This window comes from Myotis daubentonii, chromosome 20 (assembly GCF_963259705.1).
Source record: "Myotis daubentonii chromosome 20, mMyoDau2.1, whole genome shotgun sequence".
In the NCBI taxonomy this organism is placed as follows: Eukaryota; Metazoa; Chordata; class Mammalia; order Chiroptera; family Vespertilionidae; genus Myotis; species Myotis daubentonii.
The window spans coordinates 4,449,379-4,476,151 of NC_081859.1; the positions used below are offsets into that span (position 1 = coordinate 4,449,379).

The 26,773-nt window shown below is 50.0% G+C and overlaps 1 protein-coding gene across 7 annotated transcripts in view; it reads right to left on the reverse strand.

Moving 5' to 3' along the window:
* TARBP1 (TAR (HIV-1) RNA binding protein 1) overlaps window positions 1-12,314 on the reverse strand; it is a 30,424-nt gene extending 18,110 nt beyond the window's left edge. For 4 of the 7 annotated variants that reach the window (XM_059677668.1, XM_059677665.1, XM_059677667.1 and 1 more), the window contains exons 1-8: window positions 11,369-12,311; window positions 9,118-9,215; window positions 7,154-7,223; window positions 5,044-5,192; window positions 4,505-4,557; window positions 2,575-2,676; window positions 1,794-1,925; window positions 1,003-1,099 (exon numbers count right to left, since the gene is read on the reverse strand). In XM_059677668.1, coding sequence (XP_059533651.1) covers window positions 1,003-1,099; window positions 1,794-1,925; window positions 2,575-2,676; window positions 4,505-4,557; window positions 5,044-5,192; window positions 7,154-7,223; window positions 9,118-9,215; window positions 11,369-12,266 — 1,599 coding nt within the window. In that variant the 5' untranslated portion in view covers window positions 12,267-12,311. Of the gene's footprint in view, window positions 1-1,002; window positions 1,100-1,793; window positions 1,930-2,574; window positions 2,677-4,504; window positions 4,558-5,043; window positions 5,193-7,153; window positions 7,224-9,117; window positions 9,216-11,368 lie in introns of all 7 variants that reach the window. The other 3 variants (XM_059677669.1, XM_059677671.1, XM_059677670.1) reach the window with 3 other exon arrangements.
* Between the last annotated feature and the right edge of the window lie 14,459 nt (window positions 12,315-26,773).

Genomic DNA, 26,773 nt, shown 5'->3' on the forward strand with positions numbered 1-26,773 from the left:
TACTCACTTTAAATCTTTTAATTGAATAAAAGAAAATCACCATAAAAGCAACTAAGTATACTAAAGTACATTAGTGAAATATTTTTAAAAAACCTATTTTTTAAAAAGAAAATATTATTTGACTTCTGAAATGAAGATATTGATTACAACCAACCCATTATGTAAAATAAAAGATTGTTTTATAAATGTATTTTCCTTAAAATCAAGGTTACTATCTCACAGATAAGATGGTCACTACCTAAACACAAAACTTCCTACAAGAAATTACTTATTACTTAAATCAAAAGTGATTCTTACTCTTCAAAGCTAAAAAATGACCCCTGGCTTAAAGCTACCCAGGCTTTTACTCCCTGAAGGTTGTGAGTCTTGAACTAAGGCCCCTTGCTCTAGGCCAGGGGCCCGCAAAGCCACCCACAGCCTGTTTTGTAAATAAAGTCTTACTGAGCACAGCCACATTCATCCACTCACCAACTGTCTATGGCTGCTTTTGAGGGTTGTGCCAGAGACCGTATGACTCGCAGAGCCTTAAATACATACCGGTCCCCATCACCACCACGCTGTTATGGGGGCTCCGTAAAAAAAACACTAAGGACAGGACACATCCCTGACGTCGATTCCCTGGGAGACGTGTGGGGAAGGAGGAGACAGGGACAGCGCCTGAGCGTCCTCTGCCAGGGGAGCCCCCGGTCTCAGTTCCCAGCGACATGCAAACTCCTCCCAGGGAGGCTCCTGAGACCGGGGTATCCCTGATACAAGACACTGTGCAGAGCCACTGCCCACACTCCAGGTGCCTGGAGGCAGCCGTCAGGACAGGCCACGTGGTTTGTGGGAACACTGCAGGCAGAGAGCCGCTCTCATTGGTCGGAGAGGGAGCCCCCTCCAAGTACGTGTTCCCGGTGTCAGCCAGGGGCCGACAAACAGGGCTCGCAGGCCTGCTATGTCCACTTCCGCACACCCACCCGCTCGGAAAGACGTGCACGCACGTAAATGAGATGCACTTACCACGTCGACCAGGTTCATGGCCGCGTGGAGCAGATGGCACTGGGCGGCCCCGCGCAGCAGGATCTGGTGTGTGGCCATGGTGCACTGGAGGACGCCCCTGACATGACAACAGAGTTCACCCCACATCCACAGACGGCTGCAGTCAGCTGTTACTGACAGGCTGGTGCAACAGCTACCACTATGACTCCCCAGTAAGGTCACTAATAGAGCTCCATTTCAGTAGCAAACACATCTCTTTTAAAAACAATGAGACCAGAAATGAAGATCCTTTAAAACAAGAATTTTATACTTAAAAAAACAACAACTTTGTAGTCTAGTTTCCTACATGTCAACGTAATAAGAAAACCTATTGGCCTTATTTTAAAGTGGTTATAGCATACACTATGGCACATACTTAAATTAGTAATTCATAAAACAAAATAAGTTCAATTAAATTTTTTTTTAATAAAATTAAGAGCGCAAACATCCAAATTTGAATATTAACTAAAACCGTTTGCTAGAGCCTGGGCTGGCGTTGCCAGTGGTTAGAGCCACCCCACCCACCAAAGGGCCGCGGGTTCGACTCCCGGTCAAGGGCACAAAGCTGGGTTGCAGGTTTGATCCTCAGGCCCGGTCAGGGCATGTGTGAGAGGAAACCAATAGCTGCACCTCCCTCACATCAATGTTTCTTTCTCAATCTCTCTCTCTCTCTCCCACTTCCTCCCTCCCTCGCTCCCTAAAAATCAATGGGAGAGCCATCCCCAGGTTAACAGGAAGCCCCAGCCCCCCAGGTGAGCACCCAGACCCAGTACCTGAGGGCCAGGAGGCCTTCCAGACCCAGGGCTTTGCATCGCGGGACGCTGGCCAAAGCCTTAGACAGGAACAAAATGGGAACAGCACACCACTGTCTACTCGACATCTTCCGGATCCATTTTAACAAAAAACTGCCTGAAAGAAAGAGTTTTAAATATCACCGTTGCCAACAGCACGTGACCACACGCTCAACATCATTAGCCATTAGGTAGGAAAAGCAATTCAAAGACCCTAATGCGATGAACTTCACACCCACGAGTCCACTGAGTCCGCTGTCTTCAAAGGACCGGCAATAGCCAGGAATATTCACATACACATTTTGGCATAAACAGTGCTTTCCATTCGTGACCTGGGGCACAAAGTCTCCCAAAAAGGCAAGTGCATTTCTCTTTCTGCTTTCCTAAGTCAACGGCTATGAAGGGGCTTCACCACACGGATATTCTGTTTGCACCTTTTCCCTAAAGCCTGGTTCTTTCTTCCTTCCGCCCATTTTACTGATTTTTGAAAGTCAATAGAAACAAGTAGAAAAGGGGGCACATGGCCACACCCCTCCTGACGGCCCGCCATGGGCTCACGTCAACACTGGGGCCAGTCACGTAGGAACGTGTGCCTAGTGTCCGCGCGCACCTGCATAAGCCTGACAATGTGCCTATCCTCGAAAAAGGAGACTATTTTGATAATACTGAGTATAACGGTCATAGGATGGTGCTTATAACCAATATACTAAAATAAATAAATCTTTAAAGGTAACACATTAAAAAAAGAAAACCTTTACTGCACATACTCTTTAGTTCTTCTGGAAGAAGAGAAACATAAGCAGCTAAAAATCTCTGTAGTTTCAATCCCAATGGAGACCCACTTCCTATCTGCTGGCCCGGCGACCTAGACAGAGAGGAAGGACACACATTTAAAATGTATTTACAAATGAGCATCATGGAAACTAAATGGACTGTGGCCCAAAGTTCTTTTAAAAAAACAATGGGACCATCTTTTATTTCTGAACCTACTTTTTATTTTTCAGTAAAATGCTGAGGATTCTTCCAATTACAAAAACACCAGGACCTTCTAGGGCAGCGGTTCTCAACCTGTGGGTTGCGACCCCTTTGGGGGTTGAACGACCCTTTCACAGGGGTCGCCTAGGACCATTGGAAAACACATCTATAATGACGTATTGTTTTTGTGATTTATCACTATGCTTTAATTATGTTCCATTTGTAACCATGAAATTGGGGGTCACCACAACATGAGGAACAGTATTAAAGGGTCGCGGCATTAGGAAGGTTGAGAACCTCTGCTCTAGGGAAATGGACCTGGGTTAATAACGTGCTGTGCTAAGTAGGCACGGACTTCCTTTTCATGACACTTTCCCTGACACAAATGTATGGAACTAAGTAGTATCACTTTTTAAAAAGTCTAAATATGATCATTTAAAATGACATTTTATTACTTCCAATATATAATCCAAGGCTTTTAAATCTTTGGGTATTAAATAGAAGAAAGACATGTTAGGAATAAGTCACTTTTGTAAGAGCACTTGTTTGTTAACATCTACTAAAGTCACCTTTTCTCGCTACATGGTTCTCCAGAAACGTCACCTGCTAACAACAGAGCGCTAGAGAATGGGCCTCTCGTCGTAGCTGTGTCTGTGGCTTTAGAAAGGCTGGCTTTCCTGCTCCCCGGCTGTCTAATCGCTTCAGACAACTAGTCAGTCATGAGTTACTTGAAAACTAAAAGTAATCGGCAAGTCAAGCATTGCTATCCTCCTTCGATATTTATCAGATGCGACTAAATACCAATATAAGTTAGCACTAAGTTAAACTTTTTAAAGAAATTGACGGTGGGAGGTTTTCCCGTTTAGAGGTGTACCGTGTGGAAGACTTGCAAGCATGAACTTAGACTAAATTAGAAAGACAATTTCAAAAGCGAGGGAAGGTTTTGAAGATATAATTCAAGAATATAGATAACGCTCAGAACACAGGCTAAGGCACAACACAGACACGCTTCACACGCCCACCTTTCCCTACGGCTACAGGTGGCCAGTGTCCGGCAACGGCTGCCGCACCAGACGTGGAAGAGGAGGTGAGAACGAAGCCTGTGGGACGGGACTGGGGCTGGACGGTTGGTGAGAACCCCTGGCTTTTAATGCGGCGTGTGGACAGACAGACAGACACTGAACTAGAGAGGGGTGGGCCAGTCTGCTCAGCAGACAGAACTGAGAAACAGATGCGCACACACAGGGAGAGAGAGCGCGATTGAGCAAATGTGGTAAAACATTAACATCTGGGGAATGTAGACAAAAGATAGGTGGGATTCTTTGTATTATTCTCAGGACTTTTAAGTCACAAGTTAAAAAAAAAAGTGTAAAGTGCTGGTTAGCCAGTCACTACAATGTCCAAGAGGGCCGAGAGGAGGGAGAACGGAGGTGAGAAAGGAGGTTGTGTAAGACATACCTTCCCAAGCCCAGGACGGAAGGGCTCAGGGAGGAAAGGACACCAGGAAAGAGAAGGAGCGCTTGATACAACAGCAGAAGAAAGGCAAGAAGAACAGCAAACAGGAGAGGCGACAGGATAAGAAAAAGCTGAATGTCTACTAGGCAACATACATTATGTGCCAAATGCATGAACCAATCTGGTCATTTTGCATGAACACGTTGAAGTTATTTATCAAATACATATGACCGCACTGCTGCTAAATCACATCGTGTGTTTACCTGCCATAGAGAGAGCTCTCTGAAAGCGCGTCCATTAATGGTCCAACAATAAACTAGAAGGAAAAGTATCTGATGTTAAGTCGGACCATAACTTGGAAGTGAGCTTGCCTCGGCTGCACATCTACCCAGGGTGCCGAAGAGCCGTCCTAAGCGCAGCTGACTTCTTGCGCTGTGGGCTAATTTACGACAGACAGTCTTGGAGGGTCTCAAAATAAGTTGAGAATTTTCTCACCTGATAAAAACGTATAAAAGAGAGAGTTCACGTTGGGTCAAGAAGGAAGAAAGGGAACCCAAAACAGAAACACATGGTGGAAATAGAGTAACAAAGGAAACACGGAAAGATACCCAAGAGAAAATTTAAGCCCCTATGCCTCGAAGATGGGGGGAGGGGATTATACCTTCAAAAATATAATAAAAATATGTTACTAGACATTGGTCAAAAACACAAACAGGAAGTGCAGGGGCTGGGGAGGGGGAAACTGAGGCACACCCAACACTATAGCACGTAAGAGAGAACTGGGAGGAAAGGCTGTCGTTACCTCCGAAAGCTCCGGTGAAAACGGAAGCACCTTCGTTTCGTAGAGCTGCAAGAAATGGGTAACCCCTTCCTTGGCCAGGATTTTGTTCTCGCTTTCCAACATTCTTTTGTAGACACACAGGTGCCAGGAGGGGTGCAGGAGCCACCGTCCTGCGGGAGAATCTCGGGGTGACACTGGGCCCACACTTTGCTGGTCCACGTAGGCTATACAGTCATCAACAAATACCCTCACAGCACATAACTTCCTCCCGACTCCACAGAAGTGAGTTTGTGTTTAATCCCATCCATGGAACTTACAATCAAAATTATTTTCTCATGGAAAACGGACGAAAATCAAGTGAAAAATAGTACATCTGACTCACCCCTTTATCCCAGTCCTTACCATAAATCGGACACTACTAACTAAACTTCTAATTGAGTGAGAGGGAAAATGGGATGAATATGTACTTTAGAGATAGTGACTCTTTTGACATATCCTTTAATTCCATTAGAAAAAAATTCAGCATTTTTAACTCATGGCATTCTATAAATAAATCGGTCCATTATTTGTAATTTACACCAAGACACTTTGACAATGGTGATTTTTCAAAACCTGTCATTGCTATTTAATTTAGTTTGCCAAGAGCTCTGGGCAAAACATAGTAATAAGAGAATCATTTTAATAGTAAATGTCTAAGTGAAATCACAACAGCATTCAATTATATGCTAGCCCCAAGCAAGACAATGGATTCTCAGTCTGTGGAAAATCCAGTATCTCAGGAAACTATAGCAATCAGCTCAATAAAGCTCAATTCCCAAGGAAATCTATTAAAGTTGTAACGTCCTAGAGTAGGCACGAAACTCTTTACATAGGTTCTCACGTGTGAACATGGTAATGCAGAATTTCATCATTAAAACACTGTTAGCATTTCACTGATCTAAACGTAATTTCATAAAATACTAAAGGAAGCTCTAGCTTCATTTTATTTCTCCTAGAAAGCTCTCATAATAGAGTATTCAAGGCTTAAACACCATATTTGAAATTATATCTTGGAATTTTCTGTTCCTGAGAAGTCCAAGGTATAGAACTGAAACCCCTAAACCAGGGGTCCTCAAACTTTTTAAACAGGGGGCCAGTTCACTGTCCCTCAGACCGTTGGAGGGCCGGACTATAGTTTAAAAAAAGAACTATGAACAAATTCCTATGCACACTGCACATATCTTATCTTGAAGTAAAAAAACAAAACGGGAACAAATACAATATTTGTATTTGCATGTGGCCCATGGGCCATAGTTTGAGGACCCCTGCCCTAAACAATAACTAACAAACAATGACACAGATATATTTAGAGAATAAGAATGGAAAGCAGTTAAAATATATAATAACAAAGAGCTACTATTTAAAGTGTAGAATACAGCGTCATTAAGACATGCCCAGAATCCTTCTCTTTTAAGGATATCTGCTGACAACTGCAGAGCAGAGATCTGCTGCTGGGGAGGTGCCTGCGGGTGTGGGAGGGGCTGGAGAGGCTGCACCTGAGATAGGGCACAGGCTGGCCACAGTGGAGGCTGGGTGATGGGTTCATCATGCAAACTCTTCTCCTTCTGTAAATGTCTGACGTCTTCCGTCATCAAGTGTTTAGAGAATTGCCCGTGTCTCTAAATCACAGGAAACTCTGCCGCCATTTAAAAACCATATTCTCATAGACTACCTAAGGCAGTGGTTCTCAACCTTCCTAATGCCGCGGCCCTTTAATACAGCTCCTCATGTTGTGGTGACCCCCAATTTCATTGTTACAAATTGAACATAATTAAAGCATAGTGATTCATCACAAAAACTATGTAATTATACGTGTTTTCTGATGGTCTTAGGCGACCCCTGTGAAAGGGTCGTTCGACCCCCAAAGGGGCCGCGACCCACAGGTTGAGAACCGCTGACCTAAGGTGATATGCAGATACATTTGGATAGACTGCTAAGTGAAGAAAATGTTACCATCAGTGCAGAAGATACACTATGCAATGTTAGTAGCAGATTCTCACCTTCTTTACACTTTTGTGGTTTTTCCCAATTCTAACATCAAAGGGGAAAAACAACAAATGTTATTAAGAAATCAACAAAAAGTAACCATTACCGGTTTCCTCTGACACCGCATATTCAAACAGGCTGTTTAGCTTTGGCAAAACTGGCTTTATCACATGTATCTGAAAACAAAAGCAAAAAGCCACATGAAATGAAAATCAGCCTTTAAAATCTTACAGGAATTTTAATCTATTTACGTAACAGCAGCCCTCCTGTTTCCCACCCCTATGGAAAAAGTAAGCAGATGCCTAATTCTTCTAGTTTTTAAGTAATAAAAATTCAAGTATGTAAGAGTATGACAAAGATAATGATTATAACCTAGAATACAGTGACAGCAATTTGCATATAGACAGTGAATATCATACATTATGTCACAAAATCCTCAACTGTTCTGAGAAATAGGGCTGGTCATACGTGTATATTACAAAGAAGAAAAAACACAGAGATACATTCTCTACTCACTCGAGTTGCTCAAGGCCACACTTTTTTTTTTTTAAATTTTAAAAAATATATATTTTATTGATTTTTTACAGAGAGGAAGGGAGAGGGATAGAGTTAGAAACATCGATGAGAGAGAAGCATCGATCAGCTGCCTCCTGCACACCTCCTACTGGGGATGTGCCCACAACCAAGGTACATGCCCTTGACCAGAATCGAACCTGGGACCCTTCAGTCCGCAGGCCGACGCTCTATCCACTGAGCCAAACTGGTTAGGGCAAGGCCACACATTTAGAAGTCAAGCCAGTTCAATGTTCTTCGTGCTTAGCCTGTGTTGCAGGTTCCAGTCTAATTTATGTATCTTCCAAATATACATAAACCAGTTTCTAAATAAACAGTGGGGGTATTATGGATCTATTGACTAAGGAAAACCAGAAAAGTTTATTTGAATTTAGAAATGCTCTTTCTTTATTCCTCATCCTTTAATTCAGTCCACAGTGCTTGCTGCAAATGTGGGCAGAGGCCTGGGCGATTCCACCGCTGGCTGCACCCCCAAGAGGTCTGCAACTCACAAACAGGGAACCCCTAGACTGGGGTTCTCAAGTGTGGTCCCCAGAGCAGCGGCAGGGGTGTCTCCTGGGATCCAATAAAATATTCAAATTCTCGGGGCCACCTCAGACCTACCGAATCAGGAACTGGGGAGCGGGCCCAGCTATTTATACTTTAACAAGCCACATGGGGGATTCAAATGAATGTTCAAATTTGAGAACCGCTGCACTAGATTCGGTCATCTTAGGAGATTCTGCTCAACTTAAAAACTTTATGATTCTACGAAAACTGATTTGAAGTCCACTGACAATGATTTTTCAAGTTTCCATCCTTAGGACCAGGTTGGCACAGATATAACAATTAAGAAAAAAAACAAAACACCTACAAAATTAAAAGGCAATTATTTACTTAGTAACCATTTACCTCAGAATAGCTTTAATCCTTTGAGTGCCAACCAATATCCTGGAACCTAGGAACGATGCTAAAATTGCCAAGGCATTTTTGCTGATTTTACAGCAATTTAGGAAGAAAATTATGAATCGCAAGTAAATGAAGTTACATATTCAAAAACTTAAGGAAACCTTTACTACATTGGCATATTTAGCAATAACATCATCACTAATAAAAGCAGACTTAGTACTGGACGCCATTTCGAAGCTTTGATAGCGCCCCCGGCACTTTTGGCGAAAGACAGGAGCGCGATTGCGCTCCCCGGCACTCTAGGGGTTAAGTAAAATTTTCCTAAGTGTGTATTTCTTTGGAGATTATTCATAATGTCGAGGAACTAACACTTCAGAAGTATCAAGGGAGGATCGAATAAGACTAAATTCTCTGAATGATAACTTAAGTCAACTGAAAGTATTCTTTAATTTTCTGGGTTGACATCCCATTTTAAATTGCATTTATGCCAGAAAACAAGGCACACTATATCCAAGTTGGTCTTTCTGTATTGCTTCTACAGAATGTTTGGGGGGCGGGGGGAGGGAAGAGCTGGATCTACGTGGGATTTGTTAAAATACGGAAACTTACCTGATTTCCTTCTAGAGTTTCCATTATTAAAATATAGTTTTCCCAAAACTTGAGAAGCTCTTCTTTTTTTTCCTCAGACCACCAAAACAGACTTGGGCCTGTTATAATGTGAAAAGGAAAATTAGTTGGCAAATTTTACGGGTTTCTTAACAATACTAGACCTTAAAGTTTTGCCACTATTATCAAATGCTGTCTTCTCTATTTAGGAGGAGGTCCAAAATAAAAGCCTAGACAGAAAAAAAAATAAAATATATATATATATATATATATATATATATATATATATATATATATATATATATATATATATTTCAGAAAGGAAGGGAGAGGAAGAAATAGAACATGAATGATGAGAGAGAATCATTCATTGATCGGCTGTCTCCTGCACGCCCCACACTGGGGATTGAGCCCACAACCTGGGCCTGTGCCTTGACTGGAATCGAACTGTGACCTCCTGGTTCATAGGTTGATGCTCAACCACTGAGCCACCCTGGCTGGGCAAAAGGAGATTTTTTTTAAAAATTAAAATTGCTGTTTTGGAGTTCTGGGTAAGAGTGACAGATTTGAACACATAAACTCTACTTTCTCTCCCTAAGAACCTCTTTGTATCAATAACAGAGTTTTTAAAGGCAAAAAAACCCCACAAAAAACCAAGTGGAATGGAGAAAACAGGAACAGACAACGGCGATGAAAACCAAGCAGACTCAAGAGTGAGCATTAAATTGGCACAAGGAAAGCAAAGAAAATTTTGATTTACAAAATCCCCCCAAACCTAAGGAACTGACGCAAAATTACTTCTGTGAGCGGAGCAGAGAGCGAAGCTAAACTGCAGGGGTTTGTGCAGTGAGCCCAAGAGGCGTCCGACCCAGGCCCCGTCCTCCTGAGCAAGGAAAAGCCTGGACTCTGTTCTCTGGAGAAGGCCTCTGAACTGAGATGCACTGCACACAGCCGAGCTCAGGGTGAGCAGCCATATAAAACTGGGGGTCAGGTGAACAGGGGTGCATCCTGGGCGCCGAGACCCCCCCTTCCACCTGCCCCGTCACCATCACAGCCCCTCAGGTCCCAGCCTGCTGACCTCGTTGCAGGTTCGATCTGTTGGGCTGCATGCAGGAGGCAATCAGTCGATGTGTCTCTCAACCCCCCACCCCCACCCGCCCTTCCTAAGAAAAGCAATGGAAAGTTTTAAACTTACATGAAAATCTAATCTGCTCACAACTTCAGACAAAAATCCCTGACCAGTAGTAAATGAACAAGTAGCTATAGTTGAAAAAGTAGACATTTCCTGAGACAATTTTTGAATCAATCCATTTCGGACTTTGCTAGCTCAAGGATGGATTTAAGATAAGAGAAGTGTATTTTCACACATTTCAGTAAACCAACCAATCAAATGTCACACACCAACTTCACTGAAGGGAGGGAGGCCTTGCTATTGCATCTACTCTTTTCAGTAAGAAAGCAGTAAGAAGCACAGCTCAAGATGTAAGAAAAGAATTTAAAATCTGACTCATTCTATTGAACCAATGGCAAAAAAATACCCTAAACATGCTGACTTAAGGACCATACAATTAACAAACATTAGTAAATCCTGCTCCTCAATTACCAAGGAAAATTTCAAAAAAAAAGTGATGGTTTCTATTACAGAATTCTAACTCAAGACTGAGTTCAGTCCTAGCCCGTTTGGCTCCGTGAGTAGAGCTTCGACCTGCAGACTGAAGGGTCCCGGGTTCGATTCTGGTCAAGGTCACATTCCCGGGTTTCGGGCTCGATCCCGGTGGGGGGCGAGCAGGAGGCAGCCGATCAATGGTTCTTCTCTCATCATTGATGTTCCTCTCTCTCCCTTCCTCTCTGAAATCAATAAAAAATCAAAGACCAAGCTCACCTGGTCAGTACAGGTGATTTCCAATCTGATGGCAGCTAACTGACCCTGCTTTTCTATTGGAGTGGACCTACCCCCATACGGTGCCCACGTGGGCCCAGTCCCTAAATCCCCAAATGATCCCGCGGGTCGGGAAGGCTGGGAACCCCACCCCCTTCGGCTGCAGTGGCTGGTGTCACTCTAGATGAGGGCCCCCGGGTTTTCGGGGCGCTATGGGGACCACGGAAGTAACCAAATTGGGCCTGGATGGGAGAGACGACCTCGAGGGGCTGGTTTCCAAACCCAGGCACCTCCCTCCCCTCCAGCCGCGCAAAGCAGGGCAGGGAAGGGCAGGGCCGGGCCGGGCCGGGGTCGGGGGCGGGGGTGGGCAGGTACCGTTTGCTTCCCCGGAGCCGCAGGTGCAAGGGACGCCCTGCTCCGCCGACACCTCCGCCGACACCTCCGCCGCCCGCTGCAGCAGGTACCGCGCTTGCTTGCGGGTGAGCGCGTCCTCGGCGTCCGCCAGCCCCGCCTGCACCGTCCGCCAGAACCGCGCGCAGCGCCGCGCGTCCGGGCCCGCCTCGCGCTCGCCGGGCGCGGGCAGCAGCCGCTCGGCCAGGGCGCTCAGCACCTGCAGCCGCGGGCCCACGCGGCCCGGCCCCGAGGGCGCCACCAGCCCGCCCCACACGGCCCGCAGCGCCGCCCCGCCGCCCCGGCCCAGCGCCGGCAGCAGCCGCCCGGCCGCCAGCGCCGCCGCCTCCCCGTCGCCGGCCAGCGCCAGGGCCAGCGCGGCCTCCGCCACGCGCTGCAGCAGCGGCCCGTCCTCGCGGGGCCGCAGGCAGGGCCCCACGGCCGCCAGCACCTCCACGGCCGCCTCGGCGCCCCCCTCGAGGCCGGGCACGGCCCCCGCGGCCCGCAGGTCGCGCAGCGCCTCCTCGGCCAGCATGGCTGCTAGGGGCGAGCCCCCCGCGAGGCGCGCGCAGGTCCGCAGGGCCGCGCCGGCCGCCCTCAGCAGGCGCCGGCGGGACGGGGCCGGCGGGTCTGCGTCCGGGGCCCCCGCGGGGCGGGCGCGCAGGCGGCGCAGCAGCGGCACCAGGTACCCGGCGGCGACCTCGCGCGCGGCCTCCGGGAGCGCGTCCCCGCCGCCGCGAGCCGCCTCGTCCTCCAGCCGCTGCAGGAGAAAGTGCAGCGTCTCCACGCGCTCCGCGGACGCCTCCCCTTGGCACAGCGTCCGGAGCAGGACCCGGGGGTCCCGGCTCAGCTCGAGCAACGCTTCCGCGAGAACCCACTCCATTTGCCCCGCGCGCCGCCACCGACCCCGGCGCGTAAAATAGGCAAGGCCGAGGGCGTGCGCGTGCGCGGCCGCCCAAGCAGAGGTGTGCGCGTGCGCGTGCGCGGGCGGCTCAAGCGGAGATGTGCGCGTGCGCAGCCGGCCCAAGTGAGGGTATGCGCGTGCGCGTGCGCAGCCGGCCCAAGTGAGGGTATGCGCGTGCGCGGCTGGCTCTGGAGCTACCACCGCTCAGCGGTCCAGCTGTGCACGGTGTGCAACCTGGTCCACGAGCGCTGCCTGGAGGCTGGACCCGCCCGCCCTGTTTGCCTGGTTTCTTAGTAAAACGTCAGTGTAGTATCTCCACCAGCTCCATGGATTCCTCCTTGGAGATCGTCCTGCCCGAGGGCCCGGACTCAGTCAGGTGTGCCTGTGAGGTTGTCCATCACAATCACCTGGAAGCTTATCTTCCAAGAAGGCGCAGGCTGGCGCCGCCCGCGAAGAAACGGACACAGCTGGGTCTGAAATGGGTTGCTGACATCTGCATGAAAATTAAGAAGGACAATGATTTCGAGGGCCCAGCCAGGTGTGGCTCAGCGGTTGAGCAACGACCCAGGAACCAAGAGGTGGATTCCTGGTCAGGACACATGCCCGGGTTGTGGGCTTGATCCCCATTAGGGAGCGTGCAGGAGGCATCCCATCCCTGATTCTCATCGTCGATGTTTCTATCTCTCTCCCTTCCTCTCTGAAAATAAGAAATACATATTTTTTTAAAAATGATTGAGAAGTACTCTCTCTAGCTATGGGCTAGACTCGAGCTAGGGCTGAATAATGCCCATGCCAGCTCTGCAAGTCAAATGCCGAAGCGGACTCGAGCGTGCAGATCTACCCACACGCTGTGCTCCCACGTGCAATCTCAGAAATAGTCCTTGTGTCAGGATGTTCGGTATTTCTGACAGCGCCTGCTGCTGCTAGATGCAGAAACAGAAAGCCATGTTAGCATGCACGGTGCTGGTTTGATGTCTGGCTCAGACCCAGGCAAACGGAATCAGTGAGGTGGGCTTTCTTTGCATTCTCCCCCTAACGACCTCCCAGTCTTAGGTGGAGAAAACATACTCCCACTTTCAAAGACCTTGCCATGTAATCCGCACAAGGGATAAAGCATAATTTAAAGTTTTTAAAATATATTTTTAAAGTCACTTAGTTTTATAGTTTAGATTATATATTTTTTTTCAAGTTATTTAAATTTAAACTTACCCGACATCATATAGGCAAGGTTTTCCCATATTTCCAGTCATTTACTTTTCAGTGACAATGTATAAATGGTTCTCTTGTTCTATTCCATTTAGAATGAGGCAGCAAACATCCATTGCTTTCGACTTACAATGTGCCATAAATACCAGTTGCCGTCAACAGTATGGTCTCCATAAATCTATTAACCAAGCTGGGCAACAGCCTTGAGCACTTAACAAATCAAGATATGCAAATATCAGGTGCTCAATATCAGTAGTCATTAGAGAAATGCAAATTGAATCTGCCATAGATACCACTTTCTACCCATTAGAATGGCTAACATTTAAAAGATTGAAAACACCAAATGACAAGGGCCACGGATATGGAGCGATCGGAACTCCCACACATTTCTGGCAGGTTTGTAAGTGGTCCAATCGCTTTGGAAAGCTTGTTTCTAAGAAAGTCAAAATATACCTACTTTGTGATTCGGCATTTCCACCCCTAGGTGTTTGCCTCTAAAATAAATAAAAATATATGCCAACAAAAATGTTTGTACAAGGATGTTTTTGATATTACTCATTATTACCAAGAGCTTGTAACAATCTAGAATGGATAAAAAAAATTGTGGTGTGTTCATATAATATTGCTATTTAGGAATGAGAGAGAATGAATGACTAACCCATAAATCTTAACCCATAAATGAATGACTAACCCATAGATTTATGCAACATGCATAAATCTCAAAGACATTGCGTTGAACAAAAAAGCCAGGGACACCAAAGTTGACGTACTGCATGATTCTATTTACATGAAATTGAATAGCAAACAACAGTCATCTACGGAAAGAAATGAAAGCAGCCTCGAAACTGGAGGTTGACTGAGACAGGGCCTAAGGAACTTTCTGGGGTAATGAAAACAGTCTATCTCGAATAGGGTGTTGGTTTCACATTTGTCAAAACTCCTCTGATTGAACCCTTACGATCTATGCCAGCCGTGGGCAAACTACGGCCTGCGGGCCGGATCCGGCCCGTTTGAAATGAATAAAACTAAAAAAAAAAAAAAAAAAAGACCGTACCCTTTTATGTAATGATGTTTACTTTGAATTTATATTAGTTCACACAAACACTCCATCCATGCTTTTGTTCCGGCCCTCCGGTCCAGTTTAAGAACCCATTGTGGCCCTCGAGTCAAAAAGTTTGCCCACCCCTGATCTATGCATTTCGCTGAGTGTGAGCTTTACCTCCATTAAAAAACCAACAACAACATTAAGCCCAGCTGGTGTGGCTCAGGAGTTGAGCATCGACCTATGAACCAGGAGGTCACACGGTTCGATTCCCGCTCAGGGCACAGGCCCCGGTTGCGGGCTTGATCCCCAGTGTGGGGCATGCAGGAGGCAGCCAATCCATGATTCTCTCTCATCATTGATGTTTCCATTTCTCTCTCTCTCCCTCTCCCTTCCCCTCTAAAATCAATAATATATATATATATATACATATATATTTTTTCTTCCTATATAATAAAGAGGTAATATGCAAAATTATATATTTCAAAAAATTATGTTAATGGAGTAAAAGCATGGATGACGCACGCAATGTCAGCCCAGAGCCACCAGATGGCAGATGGCATCCACTGTTGCAGGCAGGTGGCCTTGGGCTGGGACCAGCGCTGGTGCAGGCCCAGGGGAGCCCGTCCTGCGACGCTTTCCCCCATAGAGACCTGTCCACAGAGGAGCTCGTGAAAACCGCCCTGCACAGCGGTCTCCTCCTGTCCGTCCGCCCTGGACACAGGGTCTGAGCTGTTGTCCCAGGCCCATCCGTTTCCAAGGCATCTGGAGGCCTGGAGCCTTTTGCTTCCCTTCTAAAATCCACCCTCCTGGTGAAATGGAATCTCCAGCGGGGGGAGGGGGGGGGAATCTCTCCAGGATTGTTTATTAGGGCAACCACATGTCTGGCAGGAAAACCAGGCCTGCGAACACTTACTCGGGCGTTCTGACTGCCAGCGCGGTGGGTGCCGGCTTTGACGTAATCCCCAACCTCAGCCGGGGAGTTCATGGTGTTACTCACCCCGCTGGGCACGAAAGGAAGGCTTGCATGTGGGGGTGGTGATGGCTGGCCCAGAGCGCTAGAATGAGGCATAAGGGATGCAGGCCACCCAAGCAGTGAAGTAACCCCCCAGAAACGCAGGGCCTGGAGTGGAACGGAAGCGGGGCAAGCAGTCATTCCCGGGCCCTTACTCAGGGTGCTGACAGTCCCTCCGCCTGCGGTGCGCCAGCCTCCTAACGGGTGTTACGGAGACGCTACCAGGAAGTAGTCGGCATCTAGCAATTGGAGCGCGATGGTGGCCCGGCGCTGGGTCCTCAGCACTGGGCCCTGTTTTTCTGTTCCGTTCCAATAGCAATGAATGATGGAGAACCTAGTTTTTGAATGGAAACTCCATTCCCGTGCCCGGGTGATGCTGGAGAGCTATTACTAGCATTTCCTCCTTTGTTGCTTTTTTTCTCGGATGCAGGGAGAGAAGAAGCAATACTCAAACACAGTATGGCCCGTAGTGCTGACCCACTGGACACTTGGGTGACTCACGAAAAGCAGGATCTAATCTTTACGTCGGGATGGATGCATACGCCCGACGTGTTTTAGAAGCACTTTCTTAGTTAATCTTCGTGGCAACTACTTGGGGGTTGGCAGTGGTCCTGTGTTTCAGATGAGGAACCCAGGCTCAGAGAGGTTGAGCAGATTGCCCAATGCCACACAGCTAGGCAACGTGAGAGCTAGGACCTGGGACCAGCTCTTTCTGCCTGCAAGGCCTGGCTTTGGTCTCCTGCACCAGGGCATTTCATAGACTCACAGAACCTCCAAGTTGGGAGGGACCTGGGAGGTCACTTAGATGAACCTTCTAGACCAGGCAGGCACCCTTTTCCATGAGTTGAAAGTCAAAATGCACATAAATGTGCCTGAAATCAAAAGCTGATCGAGCCCGGCCGGCGTGGCTTAGGGGTTGAGCATCAACCTAGGAACCAGGAGGTCACGGTTCGATTCCCGGTCAGGGCACAGGCCTGGGTTGCGGGCTTGATCTCCCAGAGGTGGACGTGCGGGAGGCAGCCAATCAATGATTCTCTCTCATCATTGATGTTTCTATCCCTCTCTCCCTCTTCGTTCCTCTCTGAAATCAATAAAAATAAATTACAAAAGCTCCCTGGGTACTAGGCAAAGCTCACTGAGTGGGGTGCAGGGAGGGGACCGGCCTCAGGCCACACAAGTAGGGTGCCCGAGCCAGAAATACACACAGCACCCTGTGCCCCCCTGGGCCCTGGCACTGCCTGCCCTTGTCCTCGCCACCTCGCACGTCTCACCATGCCTAGCTCTGTGTGAATTTGGGGAGGAAACCCCAAACCGGGGTTCAGTTTTCATTACATGCCCGAAACTTGGCCCGAGCTCATGAAAACGCTCCCTGTTGGTGGGGGAACCTGCAGGCAGAGGAGCTGGGTTTCTGCCCCGCATCCGCCCCCACCGGGGCCGGGAGGGGTTCCTGGGCCTGAGCGGGGACCAGGTGCTCACTGGCCCGGAGTGGCCCGCGGCCACCAGGACACCACCACGCAGGCCACAGCTGCTGCCAGTGCCTCGCAGCTCAGACAGGGCGACTGGGGGTGAGAGACAAGGAGGTGATGATTGAGGGAGCCTGCCTCTCCATTTGCAAATGAAGTTATGGAAGCTGCAGGGAGATTGATATTGGTAATTAACTGGTAATGGCTGTGTAAAGCTGCCTGAGTCGGAATTCCTGTAAAATACTGAAGGGACCGAGGCCCTTTGGAGAAATGTCTTCTTGTGTAGCATTTTCAGAAGCAATTTGGGTTTCTGTAGCACTTATTTACTTACTTAATATATTTTTATTGATTCCAGAGAGGAAGGGAGAAGGGGAGAGAGAGAGAGAGAAACATCCATGATGAGAGAGAATCATGGATCGCCTGCCTCCTGCACGCCCCGCGCTGGGGATCGAGCCCGCTACCCAGGCACGTGCCCTGACCGGGAATCGAACCGTGACCTCCTGGTTCCTAGGTCAACGCCCAAGCATTAGGCCACACCGGCCGGGCCAAAGGTATTCTTTTCATGTACAGTCCGAAGTCAAGGCAAGGCCGGGGGTGGAAGAGGGAGCCCACATGATAAGACTAAACATCTACCGCCCTTCAGCACAGCAGGTGCTGGGCACACGGAGTCTCAGGAGGATTAAAAACAGAAGATTCCATCCGTCATTCGGAGACGCGGACTTTAAATGCAATTACTGTATCTAATTAGCGGCTTCATCTTCGGTGCCAGTGAATCTGGAATGTAATCTCTGATTGCACAGAATGGAATACTAAGCAGCTGACTCCACGAAAGGGCGGGTGTAGCTCGTTGCTGACGGTTGGACGGTGTGGTCCAGTGGGTTGATCATTGCCCCTCGTACGGCTGGTTCGATTCCAGGTCAGGGCACAAGCCTGGGTTTCGGGCTCAATCCCCAGGAGGGGGCGTGCAGGAGGCAGCCGATCCATGATTCTCTCTCATCATGGATGTTTCTCTCTCTCTCCCTTCCTCTCTGAAATCAATAAAATATATTTAAAATAAACAAACATAAAAATCAGGAGGTCAGACCCCCAAAGTCCTTGCTGGAAATCACAGTCACCAAACTCAGCCAGCCACACCATCCCAGCCCCTGGGGGATGCATGGATATGGGGGAAAGGGAGGAAGTGAGGGACAAGGAAACCGTATTCTGGTTCCAGGAGCCCTATGGGAGGTTAAAGCACCCCTTCCCGCCTCCTCACACATGTCTAATCTATCCCCCCCCCCACACCCCCCGCCACCCTCCTTGTCGCCCAAGGGCGAGGGAGCGAGTCTAGCTCAGGTTCACCCAGCACCAGCCGGTTCTCTGCCTCTGGCCCCCAGCTCTGTGGGGCAGCTCCTTGCCATCCCCTCATCCCCCCAGGTCCTGCCAGGGGACAAGTACAGGCTGGGGCCGTTGCACCCCGGCAGGTCTAAGTGGGGTGCAGAGAGGAAAGCTCTCCTGTGCGCACCCAGTGAAGCGAAGGAGGGTCAAGTGTCCAGGAGACACCCCCTGGAGGGAGCCCCATTGTTCCTGCTCACGTCCACATGCGTGTGGCCTGCACGGTCCTTGAGCCTCTCACACGCCACTGGATAGGGGCGAAGAGGGTGCAGGTGCCAGGCTGGCCCTGCCCTGGAGGACAAGCCTGGGGACGGTGAAGGCTGAGCCTGTGCACAGAGGGGGGGCTCCATACCAGGTCTGACCCAGCGTGGCCACACCAGCCTGGCCACTTAAGTTCTCTGGATTTGGGAGTTCTCACTTTTTAAAAAAAAATATTTTTATTGATTTCAGAGAGGAAGGGAGAGGGAGAGAGAGATAGAAACATCAATGATGAGAGAGACTCATTGATTGGCTGCCTCCAGGAAGCCCCCTACTGGGGGTCGAGCCCGCAATCCTGGCCTGTGCCCCTGACCAGAATCGAACCCGGGACCCTTCCGTCCACAGGCCGACGCTCTATCCACTGAGCCAAACCAGCTAGAGCGGAGTTCTCACTCTTAAACGAGGAGCTTACATTTCATGAAATCTCTAAAAGTTCATGTCAAGCGTTAAAGCCGGTGGTCCTAGCCCTAGCCAGTTTGGCTCAGTGGATAGAGCGTCAGCCTGCGGACGGAAGAGTCCCGGGTTCAATTCCAGCCAAGGGCGTGCACCTCGGTCGCAGGCTCAATTCCTGGCCCTGGTGGCAGCTGATCCATGATTCTCTCTCATCATTGATGTTTCTCTCTCTCTCTCTCTCTCTCTCTCTCTCTCTCTCTCTCTCTCTCTCTCCCCCCCCCCTCTCCCTTCCTCTCTGAAGTCAATAAAAACATATGTAAAAACCCCACAGATTTAAGCGGCTCAAACTATGTATGTGCTGTGATGAATTACCACAGCAACTGCCCCTCAAGGTGAAGGAGGGGTGGGGTGGGGGGGTAACTGAACTTCGGGGAGCTGTGGTCCCCGTGGGGAGAGCAGGCAGGGGTGTGAGCTCGAGGCTCCTTTCACCCACTTGGATGTGGTCGTTTTCAGTGAAAAAATTCCCAGATGAAGGTGGCGATCGACTGACCCGGTCGGCCAATAAGGACACGGGAAATGAGGGGACCGATGTCACGTGGGCCACGGGAGACGATGGCTCTCGGCCGGCCGGGGACGCACAAGGTCACCGCCCACACGGTCTTCTGTCTCGCAGACACCCTGAGAGCGAGGTCAGAGGGCAGGCCATTCGAGGGGGCCGACTCCAGCCAGTCTCCGCCAGCGGTTTTGTTCTGTGACATGTCCCCCCGCCCCGTAACCGGATCATGGTTGGGTTCGGCTAAGCTGGGGAGGGAAGAGGGCTTGGCCTGAGGGAGATAAAAGCAGGGAGAGGCGGCTCCTGGCACTCTCGGCTGGCGGCCCAGTCTCTCCCAAAATAGGTCCCCTCCAGGCAGAAGCAGAAATCGAAACCCCCCCCCCCCCGAACCCCCCTGGAATGCTTTGAATAGAACAAACACGCATTTCCACGGAAGACACGCGTTTCCAAAGATCCTAGCAACAGGGTGCACAGCTGCTCGGCCACCTGAGTGCGTTTGGAAAAGGGAAAGCTCTTCGCATTAAAGATGCAGGAATGTCTGTTGACATATTAAGGAAACAACCTCAGGGGACAGCTGACGAGGCATCACCAAGGGAACCGTGACGCAAACGGGTCCATTTTTACGGGCTGGCGCGCGGCCAGCCTCCCGGGCTGATGGCTGATGTAATGCTGATCTCTCTCTGGGTTCGCGCTGCTTAGATATCAGCCCGGGTGGCTCCGGCAGCTGCAATCAATACAGGCTCCTTTTATAGAAGATAGTAAAGGAGAGAGAGAGAGAGAGAGAGAGAGAGAGAGAGAGAGAGAGAGAGAGAGACAGACGCCAGGCCCTGGTGTGCTGAAATCCTACACATTGTGCTAAAAATAGGAAAGGAAGAGACAGGTTTCGCTAGAAGCAGCACCTTAGCACACTCGGATGTCTTGCTTCTCCCCAAGTAAGTCCAGTTGTCTACAAAAGGTATTGCATTTCATCACACTCATTATTTTATTTATTTTTGAGAGAGAAACAGCGATATGTGGCTCCAATTATTTATGCATTCATTAGTTGATTCTTATAATTGCCCTGACAAGGGATCGAACCCAAAACCTTGATGTATCAGGATAACACTCTAGTCTAGCCCTAGCCGGTTTGGCTCAGTGGATAGAGCGTCAGCCTGTGGACTGAAGGGTCCCAGGTTCAACTCCAGTCAAGGGCACATGCCCAGGTTGCAGGCTTGATCTCCAGTAGCGGGCGTGCAGGAGGCAGCCAAAAAATGATTCTCTCTCATCATTGATGTTTCTTTCTCTCCTTTCTCTTCCTCTCTGAAATCAATTTTAAAAATGTTGGGTTGTTTTTTTTTTGTTTTTTGTTTTTTAAAGGATAATGGTCTAACCAACTGAGCTGCCCAGCCGGGGCTCATAACACTCTTATTTATTTATTTTTTTTAAAGCATAACTAAAGAATAGGCCTAATTCCCAGCTGGGCTAAACGATGATGGAAGAAAACAGAAGGCATTAGGTGGGAATGTGAAAATAATGATGTTTTTCATTATTGAATAAATGGACCGGTTCCTTTTAAACTTATGTGTAAAAGATTGTGTTTTAAAAAGGCCTTTCTTCGAGACCACTGCTTTTCAGTTATTTCAGAGTAAATAAGAATGAGAGTGACGCACGTTTTCATCAGTCTGGGATCGAATGCTCCCGTCACGTGTCCTCTGTCGGGGATTGAGGCCACTTCTCATGTCCTCTGTCGGGCTCAGCGATTTTAAATGACCAAGAGTGATGAAGAAGAACTTATGTTTATATATGTGGATAGATAGATAGATAGATTTCAGAGAGGAAAGGAGAGAGAGATAGGAACATCCATGATGAGAGAGAATCATGGATCCGCTGCCTCCTGCATGCCCTACACTGAGGATCGAGCCCACAACCCGGGCATGTGCCCTGACCAGAAACTGAACCGTGACCTCCTGGTTCCTAGGTCAACACTCGGCCCCGGAGCCACGCCAGCCGGGCTCGCTGACTAATTTTTAACAATCATAATGAAATGAGGGGGAGGATGAATGAAGTCTACACGGATGTAGTGACACCTGAATGTGATAAAAAATGGCGCATTATTCGTCTTTAACTGTTTCTCGCACCTTTGAGGTAGGTCTTATTTTCTCATTTTCTCCACCTAGAGGACGTTGGAGCTCCGGGGGGTCTATAAACCATTTGGATTTGGTAGGAGAAGTCGATGGGGGTGTGTGTGTTTTTCTGGGAAGCGGGCTCCTATCTTTCACTAGATTCTCAGTGACGTCAAGGGCCCCCACGAAGGCGAAAATGGATTGATCTTAAGGAGTTCGAAACCCTTCACAAATCTGATCTCAAGTGTCCTCCACCTCCACTTAAATAGACACCCATCTGTGGCTTTCCTTTGGCAAGCTTTTGTTGTCGGCCTCTACATCCTCCCCGAAAATGCTTAAAAAATAGACTTAGCACCACATGGGGCCCGGGTGTTATTTGTTGTGTATGAACTGGCTGAGACGGAGGGTGTGTCACGGCTGTTCGTTTCGTCCGAATTCCCCTCTCAATCCATCTCACATTGACTGCGTTTTATAAACATGGGACATACTGAGAAATACTAAGTTGTCCACACATCTTGCGTGGTTCCCACTGAAGGCCTGCTAAACATATAGTATCCGCATGTCAACGTGGCTTTCAAACACAACAAGAATCCCTCATTTGAAAATTCCAAGGAAGCCCACAGCCCAGACCAGGTGGTTTTGACAAGTTTCACTTCCCGTTGCTCACTTCCCCGTGACTGCACGTGTCCTTGTGTCGTGTGTACATGGTGCCTCAAGCATTTCATATACAAACATATCGTATAGCCCGGCCGGCGTGGCTCAGTGGCTGAACATCCACCAATGAACCCGGAGGTAGGTCACGGTTCGACTCCCGGTCAGGGCACATGCAACCCAGCTCGATCCCCAGTAAGGGGCGTGCAGGAGGCAGCCGATCCGTGATTCTCTCTCATCATGGATGTTTCTCTCTCTCTCCCTCTTCCTTCCTCTCTGACATCAATAAAAATATATTTTTAAAAATAATCTTAGTCATGTGACTCGAAGCCTGTGTGTGAACTCGACACAGGGAGACCGGGGAAGGAACCATCAGCTTCTCTCATCACCAATCTTCTTCCTGCGTCAGCAACTTCAAGCTGAGAGGAGGCGGGTGGAGAGCGTCCAGGAACCGAAAGCTCTGAGGTGTGCAAATCATACGCAGGGCTGGCTTCTGGCTTCCAGATCATTCGAAATGCTCGTTTGCTTTGCATGGAAATGACCATGGCCCCGGGTCGAGGTTCAGAACCCAGGGGAGAGTTTAGAACCAGGACCGGCCTTATGCCCATAATGGGCAGCTCAGGGGACTAAGGAGGGAGCAGCCGATGGGAGGACAGTCTAAATGTCAGTTCATTAAGAAACCAAAACTTGCTTATTCGTTCTCAGTAAAATCTCTATATATAAAAGCCTAAACGACCAGCTCACCGGCTGACCGGCTGGTAGCTATGACGCACACTGACCACCAGGGGGCAGACCCTCAATGCAGGAGCAGAAACCACTGGCATGGAAACATGGAACAGACTGATGAATTTCAGAGGGAAGGGGGAAGCGGGGGGAAGAGAGTAACCAAAAACCTTATATGCATACTAGAGGCCCGGTGCATGAATTCATGCACCGGTGGGGTCCCTCGGCCTGACCTGTGCCCTCTCGCAATCCGGGACGCCTCAGGGGATGTCAGAGAGCTGGTTTTGGCCCAATACCTGCAGGCCAGGCCGAGGGACCCCACCACGTGCACCGTGCCTCTAGTAAATCCTATACAATAAAAGCCTAATATGCAAATTGACTGGACGGAGGAACAATGGGTGGAATGACCGGTCGCTATGATGCACAGTGACCACCAGGGGGCAGACGCTCAATGCAGGAGCTGCCCCCAGCCCGCAGGCCTCAGGCCAGCCAAGGTGGGTGCCAGCGGGGCCCCTCAATCGCCCTGCTGGTCGCCCTGCAGATGGCTCTGATCGCTGGCCAGGCTAGGGACCCTACCTATGCACGAATTTCATGCACCAGGCCTCTAGTAAATAAAGAAATAAATATCCCCACCGGTGTGGCTCAGTGGTTGAGCATCAACCTATGAACCAGGAGGTCACGGTTCGATTCCCAGTCAGGGCACAGGCCCCGGTTGCGGGTTCGATCCCCAGTAGGGGGTGTGCAGGACTGGACGCCCTGGTTCATAGGTCAATGCTCAACCACTGAGCCACGCCAGCCGAGCCACAGTTTGCTCTGGGTCATCATCTTGTTCGAGCTTCTGTGGCAGCTGGACTCGCCCCAATTCACAACCTCCTGGGGTGGCCTCCGCCACCAGAGCACGGACGTCACAGAAGCCCCGGGGCCCAGACCGCGAGCTGACAGGCCACTGTGCTTCCTGGGGAGTCGAGAGGGGGGCCTTCCTTCCACGGAGAAAGGAAAAAGCCCCAACGACGAGGAAACTGAATTTAAGATCCCCCAGAGATGGCCCCGGCGACAAAAACAACAGCGCTCACGTGGGAACGTCGGCGCCACAGGGCCCGCGTGGGATCGGAGACAGACGCCCCCCCCCTCCCCGGGAAGGGGAGCCGTCCTCTTTGGCTGACTCCCCTGGCTCGGTGCTGCCTACCATTCTGCAGCGAGGATCCAGGAACATGAGCGAAGGAAACGGAGGGAACGTGTCCTGGGAGCCCAGCTGAAGCCAAGAACAGGACAGGCGATGCGAGCCGCGTGGGAACGCGGCCAAGAGCCTGTTCCCGGGCCAGCTGTTTTCCAGCCCAAACCTGTCCGATGGCTCAGCGTGGACTGCGGTTCTGGGACCCGTTCTCCACGGGAAAGGAGCCCTAATGAGCACTGGCACCTTCCACCGGTTCAGTGGGGCCCAGGGCGCAGGAACAGCAGCTGCTGCCAATCCGGTTCTGAGAGGAAAGAGAGGGAGGGCGGGAGGGCCCGGCTGGCCAGCCGGCTGGTGTGGCTCAGTGGTTGAGCATTGACCTAGGAACCAGGAGGTCACGGTTTGATTCCCGGTCAGGACCCATGCCCGAGTTGCAGGCTCGATTCCCAGTGTGGGGCATGCAAGAGACAGCTGATCAATGATTCTCTCATCATTGATGTTTCTCTCTCCCCTCTCTCTCCCTTCCTCTTTCTGAAATCAATAAAAATATATATTAACAAAATACAAATAATAAACGACACCCTACATTTATAAAACCAAGAGGCTGTGGGTGAGGAGGGCTCGGCGGTGCTTGCGGCCTGGTCTGTGCTAACAGGATGGTCCGTTCACGCTCACACGCATCCTCTGCCCCATGTCCTGCCCAGGCTCCTGGGGAAGAGGCGTGGGCTCGGGGCCCTGGACACCGTCCCGGGCAGCCTGAGTCACCCCGTGCATCTGAGTCCCAGAAAGAGGCCGCTCCGTTTGGAACCAGTGATGCCGACACCTGAGTCCTGAGCAGGAGGGAGTCCGGGGCAGATGGGGTTGTGACGAGAGGGGTCGGCTGGTCTCTCCGGCCGGCGCACCCTGAGCCTCAGTGGCCTGCCTTTGGGGGCCCACCCTCTGCTCCTGAAATAGCCTGTGTGGCTGATGGGCCTGCAGGACCCGAGACCTGGCCCGGGGGGCCTAGCAGTCCCGGGCTCCGGGGCGCCCCTCCTGCCCGCAGGTTCCCTCTGCAGCCAGAAGAAAAATCCACAGCCGGTCCCGCAGCCCAGGGACGGGAAGGGGCAGCCCAGGGCAGGGCGTGTGGCTTTCCCCTTCCAAGCGCGTCGGTTGCACTTTTATTGTTTTTCCTCCCGAGACGTTAGATCGTCTCCAGGATGAGCCGTCCCTCTCTTCTAGAATTTCCAGGAAGCCCATCGCCTCCCACGTGTTAGAGTGAAACGGAATCCAAACCGAAGTTTGGGGCTCTTTCTCCCGATTCAGGAAAAATTGGGAGCTTGGCAACGCGAATGGAAAGACACACACACACATGCACACACACACACACACACAATGGCCGTGGAATCTTGGGGTGTTTTTCTCATTTGGGCCGCGGGTGTACTGTTTATAAAGCGCACAGGAGAATTCCAGCTCAGAGAGCAACTGCTCGGAGAGATAGAAACCCTTGTAATTCATGTTGTGCATAATGGCTTTGGCAGGCCCCGGCGCAGAAATTTCCAGAAGTGTTTGCGTGGCAGCCGCTCGTAGCCAATTCACATTTTTTTTTTTTTTTTTTGGAGCGGTCCTGGCCGGCCGCCCAGCCTACAGAAAAAGTCTTGTATCTCCCCGAGCTTGGCTGGCCTTGCTGATGCGCTTCCAAGCGGCATGGCAGCCTGGGCCGGGCTCCGTTTCCAGGGCCAGAAAGACTCCTGCTACTTGCGCTGTTCCCAAAGACCAGATGTGCTGAATGCAGAGCGAGCGCGGCCAAGCCCAGGGTAATCACAGAACCCGTCATTAACATTTTCTAAAAACGAAAAAAAAATGCCATCGGAACACCAGATGACTGTTTGCCTTTGTTTGCTTCACGCCCTGTTACTGGAACCCTCGGGGGATGGGAACAGGAGGGGGGAGCGGGGGGGGGGGTGGGGGGGTGGGGAGGCCAGCGCTGGCAGCAGCTAAGGCAAACGGCAAACACGCTGTTTACCGTCACACCCTGCACCTCTGAGCCGCGAGTGAGAAAGTCAAGGCCCTGGGGTGCCCCCCCCTCCCTTCCCCCCCCATCCCTGCATCCCACCGCCCACCACCCCCTCCCAGCCAGGGCTCTGCAGGACTGGCTGTCACCCCACTGGAAAGCCCTGGAAAGTTGAAGAGGACTGGGATTTGACCTTGAAGGGGAGGAAGGTGGAGGGGATGGGAGGGTGAGCTGGGACTTGGCAAAGGGAAAGATATGCAGGAGTTGAAGCCGTGCCCGCCGCTGCTGGCAGCATCAGAGGCGTCTGGGCGGCTTGGAGAGACGAGGAAGCCGTGTGGCTTGGTAGGAGCCCTGGCCGGGCTTCTGTGGGTAAACCTTAAAGTATTTATTTTATTTTTTATTTTTTTATTGATTTCAGAGAGGAAGGGAGAGGGAGAGAGAGAGAGAGAGAAACATCAATGATGGGAGAGACTCATGGACCGGCTGCCTCCTGCACGCCCCCCCACTGGGGATCAAGCCTATAACCCGGGCATGTGGCCTGACCG